Source organism: Harmonia axyridis, chromosome 1 (assembly GCF_914767665.1).
Source record: "Harmonia axyridis chromosome 1, icHarAxyr1.1, whole genome shotgun sequence".
NCBI classification, from domain to species: Eukaryota; Metazoa; Arthropoda; class Insecta; order Coleoptera; family Coccinellidae; genus Harmonia; species Harmonia axyridis.
The window spans coordinates 68,734,886-68,758,769 of NC_059501.1; the positions used below are offsets into that span (position 1 = coordinate 68,734,886).

At 33.7% G+C, this 23,884-nt stretch overlaps 2 protein-coding genes across 8 annotated transcripts in view; one reads left to right on the forward strand and one right to left on the reverse strand.

Moving 5' to 3' along the window:
• Window positions 1-15,701, reverse strand: part of LOC123670600 (histone-lysine N-methyltransferase 2C-like) — a 43,802-nt gene extending 28,101 nt beyond the window's left edge. For 4 of the 7 annotated variants that reach the window (XR_006745935.1, XM_045604111.1, XM_045604108.1 and 1 more), the window contains exons 1-19: window positions 15,555-15,688; window positions 13,905-14,182; window positions 13,249-13,586; window positions 12,927-13,188; window positions 12,330-12,548; window positions 12,164-12,274; window positions 10,687-10,853; window positions 10,424-10,614; window positions 9,617-9,762; window positions 7,556-8,099; window positions 6,920-7,177; window positions 6,035-6,441; window positions 4,718-4,909; window positions 4,336-4,661; window positions 3,633-3,912; window positions 2,590-2,747; window positions 2,317-2,534; window positions 1,869-2,226; window positions 684-818 (exon numbers count right to left, since the gene is read on the reverse strand). Coding sequence is in view for 6 of the 7 variants with exons in the window: in XM_045604111.1 (XP_045460067.1) it covers window positions 684-818; window positions 1,869-2,226; window positions 2,317-2,534; window positions 2,590-2,747; window positions 3,633-3,912; window positions 4,336-4,661; window positions 4,718-4,909; window positions 6,035-6,441; window positions 6,920-7,177; window positions 7,556-8,099; window positions 9,617-9,762; window positions 10,424-10,614; window positions 10,687-10,853; window positions 12,164-12,274; window positions 12,330-12,548; window positions 12,927-13,188; window positions 13,249-13,586; window positions 13,905-14,172 (4,578 nt within the window). In the remaining variant the exon portion in view is untranslated. Of the gene's footprint in view, window positions 1-683; window positions 819-1,868; window positions 2,227-2,316; window positions 2,535-2,589; window positions 2,748-3,632; window positions 3,913-4,335; window positions 4,662-4,717; window positions 4,910-6,034; window positions 6,442-6,919; window positions 7,178-7,555; window positions 8,100-9,616; window positions 9,763-10,423; window positions 10,615-10,686; window positions 10,854-12,163; window positions 12,275-12,329; window positions 12,549-12,926; window positions 13,189-13,248; window positions 13,587-13,904; window positions 14,183-15,554 lie in introns of all 7 variants that reach the window. The other 3 variants (XM_045604107.1, XM_045604109.1, XM_045604112.1) reach the window with 3 other exon arrangements.
• A 1,484-nt stretch (window positions 15,702-17,185) lies between these two features.
• On the forward strand, window positions 17,186-19,832 carry LOC123684510 (phosphatidylinositol 4,5-bisphosphate 5-phosphatase A-like). The gene is made up of 2 exons (XM_045623804.1): window positions 17,186-17,417; window positions 17,477-19,832. The coding sequence occupies exon 2, from the start codon at window positions 17,682-17,684 to the stop codon at window positions 18,990-18,992; it is 1,311 nt and encodes a 436-aa protein (XP_045479760.1). The 5' UTR covers window positions 17,186-17,417; window positions 17,477-17,681; the 3' UTR covers window positions 18,993-19,832.
• The last annotated feature ends 4,052 nt before the right edge of the window (window positions 19,833-23,884 follow it).

Below are 23,884 nucleotides of genomic sequence, written 5' to 3' on the forward strand. Positions count from 1 at the left end.
GGTAGAAAAAAAATAAAACCATAAACGTAATGTTGCTACATAGGTAGCAAGAGAAATAGTAGACAGAAAAACACACTAGAAAGTGTCGATATTTATGAAGTTAAATTAATATTCTGCAAGAAACAAGATCGTAATGCTAGGAATTCTAAAAGAATCAGATCTTTCAGCGTTACCAAAAGTTGAAATCATCAGCCAAAAAAAAAAATCGAACTTAAGGTTCAAAAAAAGAAGCGCAGCGACCAAAATAGTGAATTACACACCGAACAGGTTCTCACCAGTTGTGGCGAAGGCTCGTAATTTTCCTGACAGAGGGAGGGGAGCGTTCGCATGATTTCCGAAGGGGTCAGAACGCGGATCTGCTGATCGGTTGCAGCAGCCACCGCCGGAGTGGGCGGGGCGTTCTGCAATCGGGACGGAGGAGGCGGGATTTCATTGGGACTGGGCTGGTAGTGAGGATTAACTGTAACGTTGGGCGCCGGACCGTGATCGCCCGGCGCCAGGATTGGCCCGTGCACAGTGAACTGCTGATGGGTGGAGGGCGGAGTCGTTGCTCTGACGACGGCGGGCGTTGAGGGTTGGGAGGGGCGTGGTTGCGTGGGCGGGGATATAGACACAGAGCTAGTGGAAGCGGTGGTTAGTGAGAAGACAGGCGCGCTAGGTCGCGACTGCTGTTGTGTGCACACCTCTGTCGCTGCTGGAACGACGACGTTTTGTAGCTGGCTGTTTATGCTGGTGGAAGGTGCTGGCTGCGGTGTTGCCGCCACCTTGGTCGTCGAAGATGTAACGCCGGTTGAAGTGGGTTCCTTGCTGGCCTGGGACTGGGGGGCAACATAGACATATAGAATAGAAGAGGTGACACATAGGACGGGGAAAAACACACTAAGCATTACAAAACCGTTTCGGGCTATGCCTGGCTTTTATGATTAACACACACAACAGCATCTTACTTGCATGTGGTTAGTAACAAAAATTCAATTGTATTCATAATTGCAATAAATACACCAAAATTGACAAATTTCCATTTCATATTTATAATCTGATTAGGTAGATTTTTTCCAGAAAATATTAATTGGTTTTACACATTTTTTATGACTAATAAATCTAGAACATCAGAATGGGGTAGAAAGATTTTGAAGATAAGTCCTTCAAAATAGGCATCTTTTCTTGGGATAAATCTAATAGATAGCGCAAAAATATAGGTTAAAATACTTAGATCCTAAATACTGAGATTCAGGAAAAAAATTCACACAATTACAAAGAGAATAAATGATTATTTCGAAACTCAAGTTCATCTGTTTGTTAAAAGTCATATCTCTTCAAACTCCTTCTCGAGGTTTATACTGAATTCAATTCAAGAGTAATAATCTTTGAAGCATGTCATTAACAGAAAATGTTGTTTTGGAACCTATTATTCAAGAAATTTGACAACAAAATTGTGTGATTTAAAATCATTGAATGATTTTATTTGGGTTCATTTTAAAACCCAAAATCAATTTTTTTATGAGATCTGAATTTTCTATAACTGGTAGTAAGCCATATTTATTTTAAAATATTTTTGACAATTTCTAGGGAAAATGGAGATTCACAGAAATCCAGTTCATTTAGAAATTGAAATAAATATCTAGTCTTATCTAACATGAAAAGATGTGCCCACTTTGAAGACTCTACAATTTCTCAACAAAACTCAAATGTTTTCATTATTTTTCATAATTAGCTTAATATGCAGCTGATACACCACAACATCCTGAAATTGATATTCAACATTTTTGTAATTGATCAATAACCATAATAAATAAAAATCCCTTTGGCGTTCTGTCAGTGTGAAATAAATTCTATACATGTAGCCATATAATAATATGAATCCATACCTGCGTCTGCTTCTTCATCCTCAGTGTAGACCTGTTGTCCCTGGCCTTCTGAAGGTAAGGAGCCTTCTGGTCAGTGGTCAGAGTTCTCCATTTCTTAATCATCTGCTTGTACCTGTCGCTCCAATTTGGATAATCGGACTTCCACTCTGGATGATTCAGATTTGCGTACAGTACTGCAGATATTGTGGCGCCATCTCCTAGACCTTCGTCGGCCTTCATTTTATCTGAAGACCTCTGATTATAGGTGGACGGTGTGGAAGTTATGGGCGGAACAGTTTCCACTTCGGGGGTTTCATTTACTGAAGAAACCCAAGCGTTCTGAGTGGGTTCGGAGAATGCAGGACTAAATTGAGGGCTGCTATAAATATGCATTAGGTTAAAGTAAAATAATTAAAAGTAAATGAAAAATGCTACTTCTTCAAAGCTAAAAACCTAAAACTTTACTCACTTGCTATATTCTGAATGATAAGGTGACTGCGCTGGGAAGTTCAACGGTGAATTCAAATTATTCTGCACTGTTGGCAAAGATGTTGGTCTGATAGGAGGTTGAGGTATCGGATGCTGCTGAAGTACAGGTTGAGAAGAAGCGTTCTGGAAAATGTTGCCTCCCGGCAGAGAAAACGTATTGCTTTCTTGAGATTCTTGAGACTCATCAGTAAGAACACCCTGAAAAATATTCAATGTAAACAAGTCACTCCATTCAGGTTGCGGACAAGCTTACCTTAAAAATATCTTCTACATCCTTACTGTTAATATTAGGTATGGCATCTAAATCGAAATGAGATCCTAATATATCACTTAATTCATCTTTGGTATCCTTTGAATTCTCAGCACTTCCTAAGGTATCTGTTATATCAGTGTCGTCTGGTAAACTGGCATCTTGAAATAAAAAAAATTGTGTGTCATTAATAAGAGTTTCTGAGAAAGAATAAAAAAAACTGCCTCAAGAAATGAACGCATCACATTTTAATTAAGAAATATATGATTCTTGAAAAAAAAAAACTATAAATTCAAAAATATGTATTTTTAAGCACTCTTGCAAAGAATATGGTCTGTATATCGCCGAGAATTTTAGAGATCTGAAAATTAAATTGGCAACTGCCAAGTAGAGTGGGCGTGATTACCGAACCTAACTAGATTAAAAGTCCAGTTGCTCTGGTGACGGATAACTCACTGAAGTTTGAAGAAATAGTCACCGATTTTTCAGAAATTCGATATATAAGGGCCTCCAACTTACTAAGAATAGTAACAAAGGTGATATAGGGACCATGCCCAAAGTGAATTAATGAAATAAATATGAATATTTCTTCATTTTTTTTCTTATCTTTGTGTGAAAATTCATATAAAGAATCGATTTTATTTTTCATTTAAGATTGTAAGAATTCCTTGAACCAGGATATCATTTATAATTCAACAAGAACCAAGAAATTCAACTCGTGACGAGTGTGCCCAAAAATATAAACAAAGTAACTTTATGAATTCTACTCTTTTGATGGATCCCCCAATCGTGTACAGTAAAATTTTGCATACTATCAATGAAATTAAGTACCTCAATTTTTTTTCTTGAAATATTTGATTTTCTCATTTCGGGTTCTTTTATCATGTTGTAGTAATAACAGAAAGAAGTAATTTTCAACTAATCTTCAATACTGATCTCTTGGAAAATGTTTGAGTCCACAAAAATTGAATATTTTAAATTATTTTGAGTGGTGCATCAATGTCTTGAAGCAGTGTTATTGTATATAAACATTATAAATGGCTTACCTCTGGCTAGAGCGTCTAAGGAAGTTGTATTCTTTGTCAGCTCGTCATCATCCTGATTCATCAATGTGTTGACAAGATCATTATCGATAAGATCGCCAGGCAATGCCAACACATCTTTAAATTCTTCTGCATCATCCTCTTCCTCCTTTTTCATGACCATCGGTGCTAATTTAGGGGCGGCTCCCGTCCTCGTAAAGTGAGTAGCCCTGTTGGGCACAGACTGACTTGTAGAAGGTTCTTCTTTTTTCCAATTCATAGCAGCTACGGCCCTCATTTCGTCCTTCAAAGGAAAAATTTCAATTAAACAATCCCTTCTTTGGAATAATAATTTTTCCAAATGAAAAAGGGATATTTTCAATTTATAGAAAGATTTCTCAAAAAGACAGCTAACAAAAAATAAAATTCAAAGAGGCTGCCGAATTGCAATTTTAGGCAACATGGCATCAGTGAAGTCAAAATAACAATCAAGGCCCTTATATGAAAACTGTATTCATTATTGATCCAACGTTTTTTTTTGTGAATATCATTTTGATGTAAGAAATTTTTGATTCATTACATACATTTCTTATCATATAAATGATTTTTTGTCAAAATGATGCACACTTCTCTTACAAATCTAATTGTTGAGGATGTCAATAAATTGGATAATATTTTTTCATGTCAAATAGCCTATTCTATTTATTAACAGTATATTGACACTTACCTGCGATAAATGTATGGATTTATCAGCATCTGCATTTGGTTTATCTTCATCACTACTGGAGCTTGCCAACTCTTTGGTACTGTCTAACAATTCCTTTCCGAAGAACGCTTCCTGTAAGTACGGAGGAAAGGTTTCTGATAGTTTGCTCTTTACTTTTCTCCTTATGGGCTTCTTCTTCTGTTTTTCACCATCTGGACAATTGATCAAGTTTTGTGATCCTGAATCAGCACCCAACTGTAATGATTGAAGACGTAGCTGATTATCAAATTCATCGTTTTCTTGGCCAATCCTAGATCCTCTAACTTTGACCAAAAAACCACCGATGCCTGAAAAAACCTGATAGAAACAAATATCCTATTCAAATTTTTCAGATGCAACATACCCATTTTTTGGAGATTTCTTTGTCTTTTTCTCCTCAACACACTAACGCCGCTTTCCATTGTAAAAATTGTAAAACCTTCTGGAGGAGGACCATCCTCTTTACCCCACATCATACCCTCTTTATAAAGTTCCTGAGGTTCTTCCTTCACATCCATCATTTCAATTTTTGGGTTTTCATCCAGAGGATTTCCTTCTGAAAGGAAAAGTTTAAGTTATATAATTAAATATCAAAAATTTTTATCAGCTTGTGTAAAGGATAACAAGGGGATCATTCAAAAAATAATAGTGGTTTAAATTTAAATGATTGATCAATCCCTTAACAATGTGCTTGCCTGGTCGCCATCGACACATGAAACAATCTGCCACACAAACTCCAAAATCACAAAAAATCTCAACAATCACAAACTATTTTTACAATTTCAACTTCACAAACTCTTCAAAATTATTTCCAAAAAGACTCTTTCAAACAATGGAGCTCCAAAACGGGACGTGAGGTAAAGTAGTTATCTCACCATGACGACCATTTTGGAACTCCAAATTCAAATGAATTCAAGGACTCAATCAAAGAAAATAATATAAAATTAGTGTTGCTAAGCTGACATAATATGCTCATAAGGAAATTGTGCCATTTAATTGGTATATGGTGTTTCATTTTTGTTAGTGTTTTACGATTCATTAAAAGGATAAAAATATCAACAAAAAAATGAATTATCTTAAATTTTGCATTACGAATCGAATTTATGTGTGCCAAACAGTGTAAAATGTTTCATAAGGCTTAATCCCTTTTTCATTTATATTTTGACTTTGTGATTTCTGTCAGATGTATGGCGGCATGCTCACACTTTATGTTCTTGACCCTTGTTTCAGGGTTTTTACAGAGCTGCAAATGTTGAAGTTATTTTCGAGGTTATGTTGATGTTTTATTTATAAATATTGGAGAAATTAATATCACATTTTCTGTATCAATCGATGAAATTAGAAATAGCATTTCTTATAAATGCTATAGGCACTGTTCTATTGAATTTCAGAAAAAAGGCTAGTGTAATACAGGATTACAGTGAATTGACTTTATTAAAAACACCTACATATTTATCCATCCACCTTCCAACTCATCAAGTTTCAATTGACCATTTATAAATAAAAAATAATATAATATATGTGTTTTATGCAACATGTGAAGGTGAAGTAGTCAAAACAGAGCAATTTTAGTCTCTCCAAAAATTAAATTACCACTTTGAAACACTTTGATCATATAGAATAACTCCACTTTGAGATGATATACAACTTACTATGTGTAAAAAAAGAATGTTCAACTTACCGGTACTGCTACCAGCAACGACAGATTCGATAGTTGCTAGTATCCCAGCCTCTTTATCTTGAACTGTTGGTACCTTTTTCCTCTTTTTCCTTGTGGTGTGATGCTCTGAGGTGAGCGATTTGATCAGGTTATGACCAGATTCGCTTAAATAGATACCGTCCATGAAGTAATTGGTATTAGATTTCACCTCAGGACTCTTGACTGGAGTAGGAGGTTTTATCACAGCAACTGGCACTAGATGTGGAGGGGGAACGTCCCTAGGGCGGCACAATATGCAATTGTAACCGTCATCTGCACATTTCTCGGCGTCATCTTCGGTTTTGACGGAGTCACAAGCTCCATGCAGCCACCGCTCGCATTGGACGCACTGTATGATGAGTTCGCCATCACCATATGGTTCCAAACAACTTAAAAAAAATAATAACATCAAAATGAAAATTTTTTCAATGCGAGAATGAGGAAAAACCTGAATAATTGTGAAGTAGATTTCTGAAGTAAAAGTTTGTGAGTGGCTGTTAAAATAAGGCTTGTTCGTATTCACATAATGAATTACTGTCAATAGTGACAATTTTTCGAAAAGTTGTTTGTCTTACTGATATTTAATACTGAATAATCTGGTAATTATTCTCACTAGCCTTCAATGAGTGAAAACAGTCATTAGACTTTTGAGCTTTGATTTTCTTGGAGATTATTGTTATTAGAGATATTTGGTAGAAAAATTGATTGCTATACTATATTGACTTTCCTCATTGCAATAATTTTGACCACTATATCTTAGTTTTAATAGTTTAGGAGTAATACATTTTTTTAAATTCTGTTCAAATTTCGGTACCAGTTAAATACCAGGAAAAATTTGACCATAGTATAAAAATGAATAAACCTCACCTGGCACAAGCAGTATGAGAGGCGCATGGACCACATTCTGTATACGAGTACATCCAACTGCAATTGAAACCTGGATCGGTGGCACCGCATTTCTGGCACATAGCGCACCATTTACATTTCCATGTGCCCCTTGGCACGAATTCTAAAGGAGGATCCATGCAGTAAGTATGATAGGATATATCGCAATCGTCACACAGAATCAACCGCTCTTCATCATTTCTTTCACCACATCCTTCACAAACTATGCAATCCAAACATCTAGAAAGATACAAATTTATTAGCAAAACTATAAATAACAAAAATTTTAATAGTTAGAGATTATTCGAGAATAATAATAATAATAATGTTTATTCATCCAAGAACTTATTGTTACAATTACAATAAAGTTTGAATAAGTCAGATAGTAACAAGTAAAACCAGAAAAAGGAAAAAAAAATAATGCGATTCAATAGTATTAATTCTTACACTAAGCGAAAAATTCAGTTAAAGAACATGGCTCTCATTAAATAAGCATTTCAAATAAAGTTTTCTTGAATTTTCTTTGATTCATGATAGGTTTTTAAATTGATAAATTAAAATCAGTCGATTTTTCCACTGTTTCCAAATAATCAATTAGGAAGAATTTCAAGAACTTACCTCCAGCCTTTCTCCAACACTACATTTGTAACCCTAACATTGACACAATATGGATGATAACACTGTCCGCACTGCACACACCCTATGAGGCAACCTTCTTGATCGGTGCCTAAAGCTCCACACATGACGCAAATATCTTGAGATAGAACAAATTTATCTGTGGCCGAACACAACACTAACTTTTTCTCAACACCCGGTTCATCATCGTGATTCTTTCCATCAGAAATGGGACGTTGAAGTCCCACTCCGGGAAATCCAAACATACCGCGCATCTTTGATTTCGGCCCTCTTTTTCGACCAAATTCATGCATACGCTGCTTCTTAGTGAACCCCAATTTCCCGCTACCCTTAGGTCGACCAGGTTGCCCCGATCCAGCCGAGTGTAGGCGTTTTCTGCTGGCCAGCTTGAGGGCACTGTAGGGTTTTCCTTTGCCAAGACCCATGCTGCGGACTGCACCTTCGTTTACGTTTGCATCAAAATCATACATATCATCATAGAGAGACTCTTGAGATACAGATAAAGAATCTCCTCCATCGTCAATACCTGGTAAAGAAATTGAAATAAGATGCTGGCAGAATATAGTTCTATTGTAATATATAGATTTAAAAATTATTTCGGCAGGCTACTTGACGAATTTTAAATTTTTCAAATCAAAACAACATTGAGACAAAGGGGTACTACAGAATTATTGTGAGTATCCCAACCTTGAAGTTGTAGTAATATCACTCTAATCCACAGAATCTTATTGTTCAATAATAAGCGTTTAAAGAATCGTTCAAACAACAAAGTTGTCATCTTCAGAAACTAAAAGTTACCGAAGTAACCGCAATAACTAGATTTTTCTAATAGTATATATATATCGAAAAGGAAATAGTATATTGTGCAACAAGTGGGGAAAGTCCAACTTTTCTCGCGAGTGTGGAAGTTTGTGGCACGAGCCTGAAAGGCGAGTGCCGCAAACACACGAGCGAGAAAAGGACTTTCTCCACATGTTGCACACTATACTTTCCCTACAACTGCACAAATTTCAATAATTCAAGTAATGGACTTGATTCAAATCAAAATGACCTTCGATGACAGTATGTGCTAATTTATTGCGTTTCCATAGAAACGACTCAAAAGTCCAATTTCATTGGTCTACCAAGGAAGGTGTGGGCAAAGTGCCGTGGGGAATAATATTTCCCACAGTATGCGCAATACATAGTTTTGCAATTGAGTAAACTATGCAGAAAACGCTACTTTTCATAGCAGTTGTAGGAAAACTATATTTTAATGCACCAACACATGGCTAATAATGTTATTATTAACTTTGAACGTAAAAGAGTCTATATTCCTTCTGTCTAATAGAGAGAGCAAGAACTCACATCAGAACTGTATTCTCTTCTGATTTTGCAGCTGTAATATTATGTACAACCAATTTTATCAGAACAGAAAGTTAATATTGACCCATTTCTTTGCCTCAACACAAATAATAATAATGACAAGGTTTAGATAATATAGAGTTGAAGAAGACAAAACCAAGACAACTGACAAAGATATCCAAATTTCAGTCTTTCTCTGGAAGATTCAAACCAAGACCAACATTAATTTATATAAATAAATTAATTAAATCCAGCAGGAATGAAATAAAATATGAAATTTTTGATAATAATTCCAATACCCATGTCAATTTTAATAATAACATAACCTCTCCAAACTTCAAATCTACGATTCATAAAGAACTATCACTGTAATTGGTTGCAACAATCGCTTGATAACATTCTTGCAGTCTCATTGGCGCACCCCAAATTCTTTAATAAATACGAGTACGCTCTATTCAAGCTTACAAAAACATCTCCAGCAATTTTCTTTCTAAATACAGGTAGTGAAACAACTATAAGTAATCCATAGTCAAAAGCAGGAATAATTTATAATTGAAGGAAGTCAAATATTTTGTTCCTTTTAGAAGAAAAAGAAATAATGATAATATTTATAAAGATGAGACAAAATTTTTGAGTCAATGTATATGTGAACGAAGAAAATTAAAAATATTTCTTGAAATTAAAAAATTCAGGACTTACTGTTCCTTTTAGACAAAATTGGTTGGGTAGCTCTGCTTACAACACTCTTACATAGGCTACAAACATATTCATATTCAGGATTTGCTTCTTTTTTCTGGTGATAGTTACTCAAATCAGCTTCTGGGTCACATGTACCATGGACAAATCTGAAAAGGATAAAAGAAAAAATACATATTCTATTCTTGAATGGTAAAATAAGCTAACAGTCATTTCAAATCAAGATACGAATATTCCATTGAACTATATGAAACTTTCATTTTCATTACATCAAAACAAACCTATTGATAGCAGGCAGGAAATGTAGTTGTTTAATTAACATATTCAAATTATGTGGACTTTTACTTTCGTGGTCAATCTTTGAATTTGAACAATTCGAAATTTAAAATGATTAATGTTCTAAGGAATACTAGGAAAAATAGAATTAAATGGTTGCAATAGAATTTATAATGAACAAATGCATCACCATAGCAATGTTATATGGCACTTATATAATTTTTTTAAGCATTTGAATTGTTTTTTTTTAACTTTCTACAAATATCCTTCATTATGGCTTGGGCCTACCTTTTATTAAACTAGTATTTTTTATACAGACCTTTTCTTTCCAAAATTTATCAAAGACAATACCAAAAAGGTTTATTATCAATCTTCAAAAATAAGGATGAAATAGCCATTAAATTGAAAAATTAAGAATTAAACAATGAACACCTAATTTTCATGTAATCACATCGGAAAATAAAAGTTTCTTTGTAAATGAATTAAAAACACAAAATAAAAATAGGATATAGTTATTAAATATGGTATGCTTACCTATTACAAGCTACACATTGCACCATTTCTCTATGAGCATGTGCTCTATAAGCTCTACGACATATCGGGCAACTAAATCCTTTATTTCTTTGTTGATAACAGGAATCACAAACTGTGTAGTGAGCATGCCACCTAGATGATAACCCAGCACCAGGTGTTCTAGATCCGCAGTCTCCACATATACGACAACACTGAAAGAAGAAATTATATACAGTTCTCTTTAACCGCCCGAAAAAGTTCAACCACTGAATTTATGAACTTACCCTACACTTCCAACTGTATTTAGGTATAGTTGTAACAATCGGTCTCTGACAACCTGCATGATATACTTTGTCACACTGCTCACAAGTCATCAGCTTTGACTCGTCACCAGTGCTGCGACAAACCTGGCAATTCCTGCACTTTCTACATTGCCAACCAGCTCGAACACCTAGCAATTTCAAACAATAATCACAAACATTCAAATGGCACGTGTTAACGTAATAAATAATAATGAAATTTGATAAATTCAATTGTTCATTTTTTTGAGCTTGTATATTAATAATCTAATTTTTTGTTAATTTGATGTATATGTTCTAAGCAGTCTAATCTATGATGCCAATAAATGAGCCATCGACCTTCAGGTCTTCAGCACAGTTAAAATATATTGACGTATATACACAAAATAACATGTAGGCATGTAAATAAGAAAATGAATGATAATTTTTGAAAATGTAAGTGTTAATAAAGGGTGTTTTTTTTAGAGCTATAGAACTTTAAATTGCAATAAAACAACGATGGATTATTCGATTGACATTGAATTTTATTTATCCGCAAGATAATCTTGTGGCATTACATTTTAAATATGATTTCTGGCATATGACCGCCACGGCTGGCTCCGATGTAGTCCAATCTGGACGTCCAATTTTCGATGACTTTTTCCAACATTTGTGGCCGTATATCGTAGATCTTGGAGGCCAATTCACAGGTCCAAAACGTAAAATTAGGCGCTCACCAAACGTGTCTTCCAATAAATCGATTGTGGCACGAGCTGTGTGACATGTTGCGCCGTCTTGTTGGAACCACAGCTCCTGGACATCATGGTTGTTCAATTCAGGAATGAAAAAGTTAGTAATCATGGCTCTATACCGATCACCATTGACTGTAACGTTCTGGCCATCATCGTTTTTGAAGAAGTACGGACCAATGATTCCACCAGCCCATAAAGCGCACCAAACAGTCAGTTTTTCTGGATGTAACGGTGTTTCAACATACACTTGAGGATTAGCTTCACTCCAAATGCGGCAGTTTTGTTTGTTGACGTAGCCAATCAACCAGAAGTGCACTTCATCGCTAAAATGGACGTAGTGCGCGATACGTATTCCGCACAGAACCATTATTTTCGAAATAAAATTGCACTATTTGCAAGCGTTGTTCAGGCGTGAGTCTATTCATGATGAATTGCCAAACCAAACTGAGAATAAATCACTTGACAGCTATAAATTAAATATTAAATGATGATTTCTGTTTGTTTCATGTCACGATTTTCTTTTTTTTCTTTCAATATTTTCTTACATTGTAAAATGACTGTATTTTGTTTTGAATGTAGACTAATCATGAAATAAACATTATTATTATTATTATTATTAAATCGGTCGCCATCTTGAACAGTAATGCCAACTTAAAGTTATATACCTCGAAAAAAAACACCCTTTATAATATTAACTTCAAACTGTCAAATTAAGTAGTGCAATTACTAACCTGGTAACTGAGCTAAACCAACACATGTACCGTGGTAATGTTCACCACACGAGGAGCAATACACCAAATTTGCAATATCTCCTGGAGCTTTGCAGGTGTAACATATTGAAGCTATAAATGGATTAAAATATAGAACTTGGCAAAATCAATTTCTGAACAAACTTACATTCGCAATAAGATGCCTGATTAAGGTGATGGTTACAAAACATGGTCAGAGTTGGCAAATCTTGGAAGGCACCGGCAGCTGTGGCACATGGATAATGATAAAATTTATTGCAAGCATCTGCCTTACAAACCAGGCTTGCTCCAAAATGATTACAAAATGAACACTTTCTGGAAGAACTTTGCAGGACTACTACATCCACATTCTCCAAGGCATAAAGCTCTGCAAAAGGTTATGTTTTAATTTCATTTTTTTGTACATAATATATTTCGTTTTGAGGATTAACATCATAATTATTGCTTCCAAGTCCACTAAAGGTAGATGAAATTAAGTGTTTAATTTTAGGATGAAAAAGTTTTTGATTACAGAATATTTGCTCCCAAAATGTATTTCAGATAATTCTAAACTTTTATTATGTGTCTTTATATCTGTCCGTCCGCCAAATCATTGTACCAGCCTAAATACTACAATTCTTATTCAATCGGATATGATATTACAGGCTCGGTATTGGGAATTGTGTTTTATAATCCAATTGTTGATGTTTACCTAGTCGCTGAGTGGAAGGGACCAATTGTTTTGTTTAATATTTTTGAAACTTACCATTCCTAACAACTCCATGAGACCATAAAGCACAACTTCGATGCACATAAAAATGACCTGATTGTTCATACAACTGTGATACTTCAGGTTCATCTGTATAACCTATTATAGTCAATTCATCCACATATTCACTGGTCATTGAGGGATTTCTGCATTTATTGAAACTTTTCTGTCGTCTGCAGGTGACTGGACCTCTGGGGCTCTTATCGCCACATTCTTTTTCTGGATTTGGAGCAGAAGTACTAGGGGAGCTTGATGTTGTCTATTGTAAAAAAAAAATTTGTCACAAAAAATGTTTTACAAGCAAAAATTAAAACTTTACCATTCGTTGTGGAATGAAACCATCTGGACAACTCAGCCTCAAGAATTCACCTTGGCCTAACTGACTTCTCTCTCCCAAATTGCAGAAGGCACATACTTTACCCGGCCAAGCTTCAGGGGCATATGGCATATCATCAACGGTTGGTAAAGATGGTTTATCGTTGAAGACAAAAGCACCTGTTTCAGGATCTAACATCCCCATGTCATCACTCAGAGCTAGACTCAACTCGTAATCTCTGTCCACTTTGACTCTTTTAGGACCAGTACCACGACCTCCACCAGGGGGTCTAGTTTTCCTGATTTTGTTGCCAATAGGTTGTTTGCGAGGTAGCGATTTACCTTGATGAGAAAATAACACTTAAAAAACTTAAATTTTCTATGAATTTATTCAAAACCATAACAAATAACAGTGATAATCAATGCACAAGTCAAAAACAGGATTTAAATAGTGCCCTTATGTATTCATCAGTGATTTTATTATACCATTTAAAAGGTGACCTTTTTTTAGCCTGTCATTTATTTGAATGAGAAGTAGAAATTAATATTATGTTATTTTACTCTGATGTCATTATTATTTCCTAATGCTATTATTTACAGATGTTTGAGGCAGAAATTTTGAATAAAGAGTTATAAAGAAAACAAAATTTGTGTCTTTACCCCCTTCTCTCCTTGGTCTACCCCTACCCCTTCTGATAGAACTGAGAGGCTTGCCAGTAAAATTGAAAGGAGGCAAAAAATCATCATTGTTTGGGGGAGATGAGGTAATAGAAGTAGCAGTAGATCCAGGCCCAGAAGAAGGAAGTTGAAGTGGTGAAGGTAACGGTTCTTCGACAAATTCCTCATCATCATCTTCTAACTCTGATGCTTCTGGATCCTCCAGGTCCATAAGCATCTCCGGGTCTAGCCCAGATGTTAGGTCGTCCATTTTCTACTCGCTTAAAAATTGAAAAAACACTAAATTAATTTAAACTTCCATATTGAAGTATAAATTCCAAACAGTTAAAAGTTTATCCTCATTATTGGTTATTTGAATCAAAAAATGTAGCATCAGCTCAGGTGATCAAAATCAATATAAAATGAATAATAAAAAAAGTTCAGTTTATTTGAAATAAGTGATACACTAAAAGTACCACCGTCACGGTAGGGAGGTCGAAATAGATGGTACTTATAGAGTACCACCTACACCCAAAGAGTGGATAACATGAATACAACTAACAAATCCTCTTCTAAAGCGAAACAAATTAGACAAAAGTGTTTGAATTTCGATTCAATAAGTGAAAACAATATACACAGTGTAGAAAAAATAACTGAAGATTTTCTACAAATTTTAATAAGAATGACATGATTTGAAGAAATACTGACATAACCTAAACTAACCCATTCTCGAATATAGAAAACAAGTAAGAATTGTGAAATATTATGCTCATATGGATTTAAATCCTTTTATTCTTACAGAATCTACAGAAACTAAAAGAAAACACATAATCATGGGTCATGAAAATGAAAAGATACATTGTAACTTCAAATAGGCAAAGCAAATTCAATATTTTTCTCATGAGTTAAATGTAACCCAACCATTGAAATTGAGAAAGCATGTTTCCAAAGACACCAGAGAAAACTAAGAAAAAATTTGTAAATCAACAATTTTAGAAGGTTTTTCACAGTTGAATTTGAAATATCAATTAAACCTGATAACCTCAATTTAAAGGTTTATTTATTTGTAGTTACAGTGAATATTTTCGAATATTGTTTGATATAACGCATTTTTTTTTAATTTTTCGAAAAAACACTTATTCGTTATTAAAATGAAATGGTTCTATACAAAAAACAGATTAGGAAAAATTATGTATTAATTGGAATACACGGAATATTGGATGCTATGTAATGCTTGAATTGAAAAAGTTAACACTAACAGAATAATATGCCTCTTTAAATCATACAAAAAAAGTATAACGCTAATTTTGTTCCTCAATATTCATATATCCAAATCGAAATTCTATATTAAATAATCAACAATAGGACTATCCCAAAATCAAGGTTATTCATGTAAATACACTCCAAAATATGAATAAAAATTAAGGGGCAACAAAATATGTGAATAAATACCCCGTGGATGAAAAATCCATGAAATTTTCTTCGCTTCAATGAGGGAAAAACAAGTTCACAATAAAAATAACACTTAAGAACCATCATCTGAAACCAGCGCCATATCTAGACAACTATGTACTTAACACCAAGCCGATAATAGTTCTAAATAAATTCGTTCTGCGGACAATTGGAGTACCGAATCGAATAAGAAAAACTCACCTCAATATATCCATTCTAAAAATTAATATTATTTCAAATTAAACATCCCTAAATACAAATAAATATCCGAAAATTAAGGAAAGTGGAAGATAACACACAACGGACCATCACACAACATGTCAACCTAAAATTACAAACGACAGTTGTATGCGCCGCGCATCTTGTCAAATTGAATATATCAAAAAAGAGAGTTCTGTGATACCTAGACATATGTTGTCTGTGGTCTCAATTTTCCAAACATCAGAAAAATACATGAGCAGAACAATTAAAATTATTGAAAAATAAATCCCTTTTAATTTACTGTCATACGATAAATTAGGCCTTCGCTTGAAAAGATGCCCTAAATTGCGGCTTAGCCGTTTCTACACTGGAGGGTCATACAATAGGCTGAATCCCAAAAAGAAATTCATATTATAAAAAAACGGAAAAACACAATTTCCGAATATCAGTAGAGTACAATGATTTTATATTATTATCAAATCAAGTCACTTTATAGTATGGTAAAGTGACTTAATAAAACACATTTGCGACACGGAGTGGTTTCATTTTTGATTTGGCTACCGGTTTTTAGTCAAAAAATGGCGGCTTTTTGCTTAAATTCTCCGTTTACCTGATTTATTCACATTTCTAAACAATCTGAAATATTTAAGTTCATGCGATAAAAAAAAGCTCTTGTGCCTTTACGTTCGATTAAAAATTAATTGAAAGCTTACTAAAAAAAAAAGAGTACCCAGTAGGTAAATCACTTTTGGCAACTTGTAAAGCTCGCATTTTTCAAAAAGTAACAATTCCAATTTTCAGTGAAACTTTAATTCTACTATTTGTGATGTGAATATATCCTTTACTAGAGTGACTTAATTAAACCCAGTGGCAACACGAGTGGTCTCGTTTTTTATTGGCTGCCGGTTTCTGAGCCTAAATAAGGCGGCGTTTTGTATGCATTCTTCCTTCACCTGATTTTTGGGATTAAATGTAAGGCCCATTTTAGTAAATCACTGTAGTAGGTATTCTTCAGTTGGATAAATTTGCCCCATGTACAAATCTATCAGGTTTAATAAGTTTGATTTTGACGAAGTGTCAGTTTAGGTCAGTCAATCTTATTCTTGAGTTCTATCGTTAAGCCCCGCCCCAATCGCCATATTTAGGCTCAATTTGATTGTATTGTCACCATTATTGTCGTTATTAAGTCAATGTACATTATGACATCCCAAGACAGGCAAGCATAGAGTCACTCGTAAAACTGCTAACTTTTAGCCATTAATAATCCAGATAATTAATGTTTATATTGGCTGAATTTTAGTTTTATAATATTTTTTCTCAGTTTAATTTTGTTGATTTTTCACTCAGAGTTTATTACTGTTGATTAGACATGAATGACCCAGGAAACAGTATTACAGCTACCTCCTTGTGGTTAAAAACATTTCAGAGATCAGTACAATGTAACAATAATGCAATACTTAGAATATAGATGGCAAAGATTAATTAATTAATCTTGGATAGATTGATTATAAATGTTCTAAGATTTAATAAGACCCTTAATTATGCTGAATCAAAGCATTTCAAAATTCGCTTCGTGACACTCCCATCAAACAGCGGCAACGTTTAATCTTCTGTCCTGGTAAATAGAGTAGGCCATGACTTATATAATAAATAATATAACACAGATTAGAATTAATTGGGTCTATGTAATATTAGAATATTGCTGAAAATATGTTTTGACAATTTCAGGGATGGTTATATCTGCCCTACATTTTATAACGACTTGAAATATAAGGACTGTTTGTATTCCTGTACATTATCTTAATGTCCTGATTGATTTTTGGAATTTGTTGACCAAATTTGACTTTAGTGATATCGATTTGAGTATATGTTTTTCTATACCTGCTTAGTTACATTTTCATGATATTCCCACATATTTTCAGAATATCAAATACTCATAATCCTAGATGAAGCATTATTGAACTGGATAAAGTAGTGTCAGAAGTATAGAACAACTTGGTATAATTCACTAAATTGAAAATACCTTGACAGCTGTGAACTCTGTAATGGGAAATTGAGAAGTATTAAAAATAGAGTTTTTATCTTTGAGTCTAGTCGGCAGCAACACTTATTACATCATTCATCGACATGGAAGATATTAAGTTGTACTTCGTAACTTATAATGTTGGAACGAGTGTACCAGTACAAGAATTATATGACTTACTGTCTTTGCCAGAGGAGCTCAAAAATGAAAAAAACCATCAATTACCAGATTTCTATATACTCAGTTTTCAAGAAGTGAAAGCGCAACCCCATAATCTTTTTTTGGATGCAATTTTTGAAGATCCATGGACAACTTGCTGCAAAGAATTATTGGAGAAGAGAAACTATGTCAAATTGAAGAGTGTCAGATTACAAGGTTTGATCATGAGTGTTTTCACTTTGAGGAAACATCTTCTGAGTATTAGAGAAATTGAATCAGAGTATACAAGAACTGGTCTCTCTGGAATGTGGGGAAATAAGGGTGCGGTCAGTGTCCGACTTAGCATCTATGGTATTTCTATGTGTTTTGTTAATGCTCATCTCAGTGCACATGATGATCATCTCAAAGATAGAATTGAAGACTACAACACTATAGTCAAAGATCACGAGTTCCATGTGCCTGAACATACAGAAATATTTTTCCATGATTATGTATTTTGGATGGGTGACTTGAACTTCAGACTTTTAGAAGAATTTGAACAGAGTCCAGAAGAAATTGAGAGAATTATCTTGAAGAAAGATCTAGCAACTCTATTCAAAAATGATCAGCTCAGGCATGTTATGAAAAAAGGGCAAGCTTTCAGTGAGCTTGGGGAGCAAACTCCCCCATTTCCCCCAACATTCAAATTTGAAGTGGGCACCAACTCTTATGATTACAAAAGAAGACCGGCTTGGTGTGACAGAATACTGTATAAAGTGAGCCCTCACAATTATGAGAACATTACTCTGAAAGCTGAGCAGTTAACTTATAAATATCACCCATTTTACACTTTAAGTGACCATAAACCTGTTACTGCAGAGTTTTCAGTGAAAGTATTCTCAGATTTTGCAGAGTCCATTATAGAATTTGACAAGATTTCTACCTGGTATTTGGAAGAAGATAATGAGGTAGTATATAAAGTTAATCCTTGGAAAATCCCCCAAACTGAAGAGGATTGGATTGGACTTTTTAAGGAAAACTTTAACAGTTTAGATGACTATGTTTGCTACAACTATACCAATAAAAGTTCCAGTGTATCAACTGAAACTAAAGTAGAAAAAAGTGAATCACTGAAGTATACACTCACCTTCAGCGAACTACCAAGTAGATGTCATGGTAATTATGTGCTTGTGTATTTCAGTCAGTCTGAAGATAAGGTTCTTAGCGTACTTGGCATTAGCGACCCATTCCCCATTCTCAAAAAGGATAGTGATTAATTATTCATAATTTGAATGCAATAGAAAATCTTTATTGTTGAATATTCAAAAATTTTATATTTATACCTCTTCGATTTTATTTTTTAGCCACAGGCTGGATCAATTATTTTATGAATTTTTGATGAGATTTTATTGAATTTTAAGATATAGTTTTTTATTGAAGCTTTAATGGGTTACATCACATATTTCATTAAATTACTGTGCTGGCATAATGGGAAATATATAAACAAATGATTACTTAAAAAAGTATTTCAGTCCAGCTATGTTAACAATCTTACAATCAATTATTGTTGAAAATTTTATTGTGTTCATTATATTTAATCCAATTCATTACCAATATAGATGTTGTCAAAACTTCAATATGATAGTTGTCTGTATTAAAAATTATTTTCAAGAAGATAGATTGATAGTTGTTACATTTAACACTAGGATGATATTAAAAACATGTTTGATTAAAATTAAAAAAGAAAAAAAATAGTCTTGGCTCTTTGCTTGATAAGATCTTTGCCTTCTATATAAAATATATACCTTTGCTTGGTTAAAATATTTCTATAGTTTTATCTGAATATAATCAGATTTCAGATAGTTTTTTACTACAAATATATACATTCATATTTAGAATGCAGAAGCTTTGACAAAAAGGTATTTACAAAGGTCAGTTGCTTGGAAAAATAGAAAATTACTTACTAAGATGTGATATTGAGCTGCTATAGTTGTTCTCAATTAGTACAACATTGTAGAATACATTATATTTTTGAATATTTTGTTGAAAATTATATTTTCATCTATTAATAACGTAATTTTAATAAATGAGATGTTTGTAGACACCTCTTCAGCATAGTAAACGTTTTTTTCAAACCCACCTTAATTACTTCCATCAGTGCCAGACTCTGGAGATCAAGGGCCACACCAGGCAAATTTTTCTTGAGATGGGTCACATTTATTCTTTCTCCAGAATCTTGGGTTATAATGAAGAAAATTCTTTCTAATTTACATATTTTCTTGGAAATTCATGAAAAATAACAGTTATGACATAATAAGACTGAGGAAATAACAGTATAATTACAAAAAATGAAATACACAGAACAGAAACAATTATTTATTTATTTACTCAACATCCAAATTACAAAAATCATTATATAATTATAACACATTCATATAATAATATACTTAATCATATTATATCATTATCATTCACATAAAATAACAATAATATTACTTGATTCAAGAAAAATTGATATTTTCTGAATTATAAGCAAAAACCCGCCAAAAAATGATAAATATATATATATATACCATTTTTTTTTCAATGTTCCGTCACGAAATTTTGGTGGCAAACCTAAAATTCGGATTCAGCACCCCAAAAAACATATAAAATCGAAGAAATAAAAAGTACCCCAACAAAAGTGGGTTTTTGCAGAGACATAATATACTCTAATTTTCAACTATCTATGGTTTGATCCAGAACGGTTTATCGGACAAAAAAAACTTGATTGGAGAAATTTGTAGGAAATTCTATATACGTACTTTATTTCTGTAAGAAAAGGTTATTCACGAAAAATTGATATTTTCCGAGTTGAAAGCAAAAATTTTATTTTTTTCCTTTTTTTGCATTTTTTTCAATGTTTCGTCTCGAAATTTTGGTGGAAACCTAAGATTCGAATTCAGCATCCCAAAAAATATATTAAATCTGATAAATCAAAAGTTTCCTGTGAAAGACATATTGATTGGACTATTTTAGATAATCCTCAAAAAAACAACCAAAATAATGTCATGCATAATATAAATTATTAAGTTTGTTTAATTCGTCATTCAACATAGGTTTGGTTTATCCAAAGTCACTTGAACTAGTCCATAAAAACGCTTGGCCTTAGAAGTCCCTTTGAAGTGGATACCGCGATCCGCTAAATACCGGGGTTAATTTGAAAGTATTGTTAGGCAATAAATTCACTGGCCCCAAAGGAATTTCTGGAAACTTGGACAACCCTTGTATAATCGAAATATTCAGCTTCCTCCAAGTGACTTTACATCTACAACATATGTACAACACTTGCACCGACAACGAGAAGATTAAAGATTTTCACATTTGTTCCCGAGACCGGCGAAAAAGTACCTGCAACGATCTAAAAAACGATTAGATCTGAATATCATCTTCCTCAGATATTTTTTGTGGATTGGAAATAAATTGAATAAGTGTTTTTATCCCGTTCTTTTATTTCCTTAATTTGTCCTTGGCCGTGAACTACTTTAGTCAAAGTACAGGGTGTTTCCTAAACATGCGGCAAAAATTCAGGGGGTTGTTCCTTGGACTATTCTAAGAATATTTTGTCCTTTGATGATTTTTGAAAAACCTATTTGTTTCGAAGATACAGGGCGAAAAACATTTTTCATATTTTTAAAATTAATAATAGTTTAAATAAAAATGCGTACCGCACTGTGTTTACTAAGTAGGTACAATTTATTTTTAAATTTGTTTAACAACATTCCAATTACTAAAAACGGCCAGTTTTTTGACTAAAAATTGATAAGTGCAGATGGTAAAGGAATACAGATTAAACACGGTTTTCATTTGAATTCGTTTGCTGGGTGTAACTTAATAAGAAATGATCCTGGTGTTTTTGAAAGGGTTCGGCAGTCAATGAGGAGAAGATTGGATGCTTGTATATGCTGGCTAGAGGTGGTCATTTTCAACAGTTTTTGTAGGTTGAGTTGAATTTTCATGTAATTTTTCATAATAAAATGTTATTATCTGAAATTTTGTTTCCCCTATATCTTCGAAACAAATAGGTTTTTCAAAAATCATCAAAGGACAAAATATTCTTAGAATAGTCCAAGGAACAACCCCCTGAATTTTTGCCGCATGTTTAGGAAACACCCTGTATAAGGACCACAACCCACAAGTTCTTGTAATAGTTTCTGTGTGTTGTTTTTTCAATCCTTGTGGGGTGGTTTTCCAGAGGTCTTGGAGATAAATAATTATAAAAATTCACAATGTTTTAATGTGGATTCGGTGGCCTGTCGCTTTAATGGTCAGGTCTCGTTCAGTTGATTTCCTTTCTTGGGGGACAGGATTAGTTTCCAGGTAATTATTAAAATCTGAAATAAAATTAATAACAAATTTTGCGTCAGTTGGCTCAAAAGCCAAAGATTTTGTGATTCTGACATCAATTGACCCAACACAAAACTAAACAAAACAAAGAAAATTGTTTCTACCACCTCGAAATTGGGAGATGTCGGGACTACTCAGTCTCAGTAAGACTTATTTTTCGAAGGATAAAGATTTTGGTTTCTCCAGGATTTTTCGTTTTCTTTTAGGGGAGGGGGCGCAAAGTACAAAATTTCTTCAAGGGGGGGGGACGCACGGTAATAAATTCACATGAAAATGTAAAAAATGGAGTATTCTTTCCATTTTTCAACAAGCATAATCGCTCAAGAGAGGGGGTGTGCCCCTGCGAACCCCCTCCCTCTTGTATCCGCCTCTAGCGCATTCCGAGCTATTTTAACAATCACCAAATCTAAAATTTATGATAATCCCTTTTTCTTTTTTTCAAAATCATTTCCAATTTTTAACCTTACTGTCCCTTTCTAAGAGCCAGAACAATTCTTTCTTTCTTGTCTCCAAATACTTATAACAGTAATGTAACAGTATAGCGTAATCTAGCTCTTGTCTACTGAGTCTTATTTTCTTTATGATCGACTAGACCTTATTAACCGGCAACTGCTACTCAAATACTCAGAAGAAGTCCGGTTTCGCGCCCGACATAAAAGTTTTTAACCCTCTCAATGTGAGTCCCTAAGCAATACTGATTTTCTTCTTCTTTATCTTCAAAAACGTAACTTCGAATGAGCTTTCGGCTCATTTTAAGTTTGCCAAAAAAATTCACCAGAATCCCACCCCTAGTTTAATCATTCGTGAACTTTTGTTCAGCCTTAATTTTCAAATTCGAATTGGTTGAAGTCCGATTTTGCTTCTACCTCAGCTGGAGCCGAATTGTTCAATTTGCTTACTGACAATGAAAAGCCAAAATTCGAGATATTAATTAGTTTTTTCCATCGCCACTCTTATCCATAAAACCTGTGTTAAATTCTACTGTCAATTATCAATAATAGTAACAACTGATAATGCATATCCGACAGCCAAACAGTGGCGGATTTATCGATTTACCGCCTGTAGATTATTCAACTTTTGCTGCCTATGCATTTTGATATAGTTCACAATCATATCAATTACATTTCCTATCTATCAATAGAACTCTAACTTTATGATTTGTGCTCCATCATTTTCGTTATAAATCCACTTGAGCCAAAATGAGGCATAAGCCTTTATATACATATAATAAATAAATGAAGAATTATAAACGAAAAAATATTGATTATTCGTTTCATAGGGCTTTGAATTTGCAGACATTTTGTGAGATTGATTTTCACCTGTCGAGGTGTAAGCTATTGTATTCAAACACGAAGAACTTAAAAATTCGCTTGCATCAATTTTCCTTCTTTTGAAGAAGTTTTCAAAAGTTTGCATATTCATCATAAGATTTTTACTAGTTTTGAGATCATACAACACACATTAAAAGTTAAACACGGAATAAAATAGTAATAGACAAATTTCACGTCATCCACATCAAACTAATCGACAGAATATGTATAGATACTAAAAACCAATACTGACCTATCTTTGTGAGTGCAATTGTTAATGCAGTGACTAATGGAATCTAAAGTGCCGATAGAGATTATTTGCGACAAAGGAATAATTAGATATAAGAATAATGAAATTAATTATTTATTTACTTCAAGGTCCTAAAAATTGCAGAAATCACTATCAGAGGTGCTACCGTTTCAATTCGAGTAATTCGGAACTCTTACTTCAGGATCTCATTAAATTTTATGCG

Bases quoted from the DNA above. Each gene is read 5' to 3' on its own strand.
- LOC123684510 (XM_045623804.1), top strand. From the start codon at position 17,682: ATGGAAGATATTAAGTTGTACTTCGTAACTTATAATGTTGGAACGAGT.